At 39.4% G+C, this 4,184-nt stretch overlaps 1 protein-coding gene across 1 annotated transcript in view; it reads right to left on the bottom strand.

Moving 5' to 3' along the window:
* Positions 1-3,795: 3,795 nt before the first annotated feature.
* Positions 3,796-4,184, bottom strand: part of LOC104278004 (tetratricopeptide repeat protein 21B-like) — a gene marked incomplete at its 5' end in the record, with an annotated part of 36,650 nt that continues 36,261 nt past the window's right edge. Inside the window, 1 exon segment of the mRNA XM_009874836.1 lies at positions 3,796-3,873. Within this exon segment, the coding sequence (XP_009873138.1) occupies positions 3,796-3,873 (78 nt within the window).

Genomic DNA, 4,184 nt, shown 5'->3' with positions numbered 1-4,184 from the left:
TGTGTTCAGGTTGGGGAGATACAAACGAAGGAACAATCACATCAAGTTTGCTCCTCACTTCCCCGGCGGAGTCTCCCTCTGTCACGACATGCAGCGACAGGAGCCCCCCTGCAGGCCCAGCCCCGCGCTCCGGAGCCGCTTTCATCAGGGTGAGCGGGCAGCAGCCACACCGGTTCCGCAACGGCGACAAAAATGTTGATACCAGTATTTTATGACTGAATTCACCTTCCCCAGGAACATTTATAAAGATTTAGACCGGAAGTAATCGCAATGCATTTGTTCTGATAATTTCAGCACGTTAAAATCCTTCCTTATACCTTGGGAAGTCTTAATTTTCAGTCTCCAACATCTCAGCGTGAGCTGTAGCAAGTGCTCCGTTACCTGAGACACCGAGAGCCAACATCCAGCTTTCTGCAGCACAACATGCAAAGAAGGCAAGTTTCTAGTGCGAACGTGTAAAAAGCTGCTGTTTTCCAGCATAAAGCCTGCATTAACATTGCAAGATAAAGCAAGAGGTAAAAATCACGGAACGCGTGTAGCCAGAAATCAAACCCCCAGCTGTAAGGAACCTAAATGGACCAAATAGTGATTTTACTTTAAAAAGTGGCAGAGTCACAAGCTGATGCAGAAGGACTGCTAGTTCAATTTTTCCTTGATTTCTTTTCCTGTTCAGCATTGTATAGGGAGCACACTAAGGAGTTCTTTACGATTAACTTCCCAAGAGCCAGAATCCACCCCCACTATCGAGACCTTCCTGAAATGTCTCCTGGACCACTTCCAAAGATAATTCATTCAACAAACTATCTAACACTATAAACTCTGGTTAAGCTATTACGTTTATAGAGATATTTACTTATCTAGTGACTAACACAGTTAAGGTTTAGGTTACTAAACCAGAGCTGCCTGATTTCTGAACCTTTCTAAAGATTGCTGTAGCCACGTTTGAGAAATGATTCATGACAGTCAAACCTAGTCTAACAACAGGGGGGAAAAAAACCCTACAAATTACTTCCACGCTATTTTTCTAGAAAAGTCTTGCTCGTTTAACTAATTACTATTTTACCTAAAGATACCACCTTTCTAGTATGGGTACAAACCTGAAAAAAAGCAGTAGGGAATTAAACCTGAGGTACTTTTTAGTGTATTGTTACCAAAAATGTTTATGTATCCTCCTGAAGACATTCTACTCGTTCTGTACCTGCAGGGGGAAGGGAGGCAGGAGGAGAGGGAGAAGAGGACACACCTATGGCCTGTGTTGCTATAGCTACAAAATGCTCAGATTTCCAGTTTCTGTGAATGAATCAATAGGAACCACAGCGTCACTCTCCTCTTTTATTCAGCAAAGGCAAAACTGGAAGATGGGTTGCTAAGCAACACCACACTAAAGACTGCAGCTCTTTGAAATCAGCATTACTGACTCCCTTCCGTCCCAGGAGTCTCTTCCGTTCAAAGCCCTTTATTAAGGAAGGGGATAAAAACAAAGCTACCAAGACATGCGTTTTTAAAATAAGAAAGTGTAAAAGCAGAAGGAAAGCTGAAATTAACACTCCAATTAGTTGGATTAAAAGGAAATGAAACAAAGCCATTCCTTCTGCAGAAAAAGAAAAAAAAAAAAAGATATTTAGTAAGGGGAGGAAATGGAAAGGCCATTTATTTCTTCTGGGAATACTATATTAAGATTTTCTCTAAAGGACCACTTATAGCCACAATGATTTTTAATTGAAATCCAAAGATGTGCCTCATTTGCGCTCTTTACATAAAAAGACACTACTGGCTAGATAGGCTCAAGATGGCTAATAGGAATTCAGAAATCTTTCATCTGCATGGTATATGAATAAAGCTCTTCACCAAAAGTCAGACACTAAAAGCTCAAAATCTCAGTTCAATTTCTATCATTACCTAATCTGTTACCTATCTTTGAAAACATCTTGCAGGTATTGATATTAAATCACCTATTGTTATTCTAAACTTCAGCTAAATGTTATTTCAGGGCTATTAATGAAGGAAAGCCACACTGATCCTGTATGAACAGGGCTGTGTACAAAGAAAAGTTTTACTAGAAATTGCACTGATAAGGCCTATGTACTTATTCTTTTAGCAGTGTGCGGGGGGAAAACACTCCACCACAGACCGGCCTAGTTTCAGTCTTCTGACGCCCACAGGCCAGCTCCCTTACAGCTCCCTCTAGCCTCAGCGTTTTCCAGACCCTTCCATGTTCCCATATCCTCAGGTTTTCCCCAGTCTGCCAAATCTTCCTCCTCAGAGCTCCAGGGAGCCTGTACCGTGCTTGGTACAGTTACAGACCCAGTGCTCAAACTGAAGGGATAAGGCTACAGCATAAGTATCAAGGTTCCCTGGGGACAGAGAAGCTGCTTATTTGGGTCTTTTCTCAATTCTGGTATTCACAGAGACCTTGTAGAAGTGTTACAGTCCTGCAGCACATCTTTAAATTTTAGACTAGCTCCAAAGTTACTGGAATGCAGAGGCTGCAAATCACCAGGAGGCAGCATCATCGCTGTGCATGTGCTGCACGTCACTCTACTGGAACAATGAAACTTTAGGAAATAAGGCTATAAAATCACCCAAGGTACAGCCTCCAGTTATTGATAAGCAAGATGAGATACAACTGTAAACAGGCTCCCTTTTGGAACGTTAACATTCATTTGTTGTAAAAAAAGAACCCCCAAATCAAATGAAAGTCACTTTACAAAACATCAACATGAAAAGCTAAAATTACCTGAGGAGGAAACGGAAATTGGTTATTTTAAGAAAAACTTAATAACTGGTATTAAGAATTCTCTTCTTATGCCAAACTAAGAATTAAGAATTCTCTTCTCATGCCTTTTCTAGTCAAAAGCACACATGATCAAGTGCTGTTTGAATATCAGATACAGCAGTGTAACTGTGTTTTTTGCTATTTTCTCCAAAAATTCTGCATCACTAGAAAGAAAACCTGATCCTTCTTGTTCCTCTCATTCATGACATGCTATTGCTCCCTTAAAGATCCACAGGTATATTCTGTATACGAGACAAGATTATACTCTCCTGTAATCAAATCATTTCTTCAGAAAGGTGTTTTATACGAGTTATACAAAATGAGTGCTAACTTCTGCATATGACTGTACCGTCCACACATACAATGCTGAAAGACAAAACCACTAAACCACTCCAAATTAAAATTTCAGAGAAACCAGACAGGTGGATAACAGACAGAACAGGTACAAAATAAATTCCATGTAAGACTTGCATCATCTAAAAAAGCCTTTACTGAATATTTACATAAGGTTTTAATTTTAAATATTAGATTTTCATTGAAAGTGTATGCTTCACTAACAACAATGTATATAGATGTTTTCTCAAGATTAAAAAAATAAAGCGTGCTTATAATATATGTAAAATTAAAAACAAAACTCAGAAATAGACCTGTATTAATAAAGATCACACTGTAATTATGAATAAATTATTTACACAAACAGAAATCCAGCATTTTAACAAGCACCTGCACTAGACAGGATGGGCTGGTTTGAGTCCTGTTTCAAACAGACAAAACAAAGTACCGTTATATTAAAACAGTTTTATAATGATGATGACACCTTTTCATGATGCTGAATGACACTCCACGTGTAAGCAATATTCTTTCCTGAATGAGAACAAATACAATTTCTTTCAGGGCTGCAGATTCTTCTTGAAAATAATCCAAATCTCTAGCATAATTAATAACATTTGAAGTATTTTATTATAGTTTCCCAAGTCTGATTAAATGATCAAGTCCATGAACCATACAAGTAAAAAAATTCATGTTCTTAGTGATGCGCGGGCCTTGTCAAGTATTTCCTTTCTGATCTTTGGATAGTTTGGATGTGCTCCAAGAACCTGTCAAAAGACAAAACGACCCCAAAGTTCGGTTTCTAAGAGGAAAAAACACCACGTTTGGTTATACCCCTTCATCCCTGAGCTTGCACACTCTAGAACTAAAATAACAAGTTTTAGCACGAATAAACACGTAACTGACACTACTGTGTATGGAGGTCAAGAACAGCTTTACCAAAGACACCTTGCTTCCCTTTCAGTCACCTTCACGTGAAAGACAGAGGGGCCAAGGGCTAAAGGCTCTGGCTGGCCTGCAACATGTGCATTCACAGCTGGCAAGTCTGCAGCCGTTTCCAACGTTTTCTGTAGTCCTT

The sequence above is a fragment of the Apaloderma vittatum genome, unplaced genomic scaffold (genome assembly GCF_000703405.1).
Source record: "Apaloderma vittatum isolate BGI_N311 unplaced genomic scaffold, ASM70340v1 scaffold16088, whole genome shotgun sequence".
NCBI lineage: Eukaryota > Metazoa > Chordata > Aves > Trogoniformes > Trogonidae > Apaloderma > Apaloderma vittatum.
The sequence above is the reverse complement of the archived record's forward strand: the minus strand, read 5'-3'. Positions and strand labels throughout refer to the sequence as shown.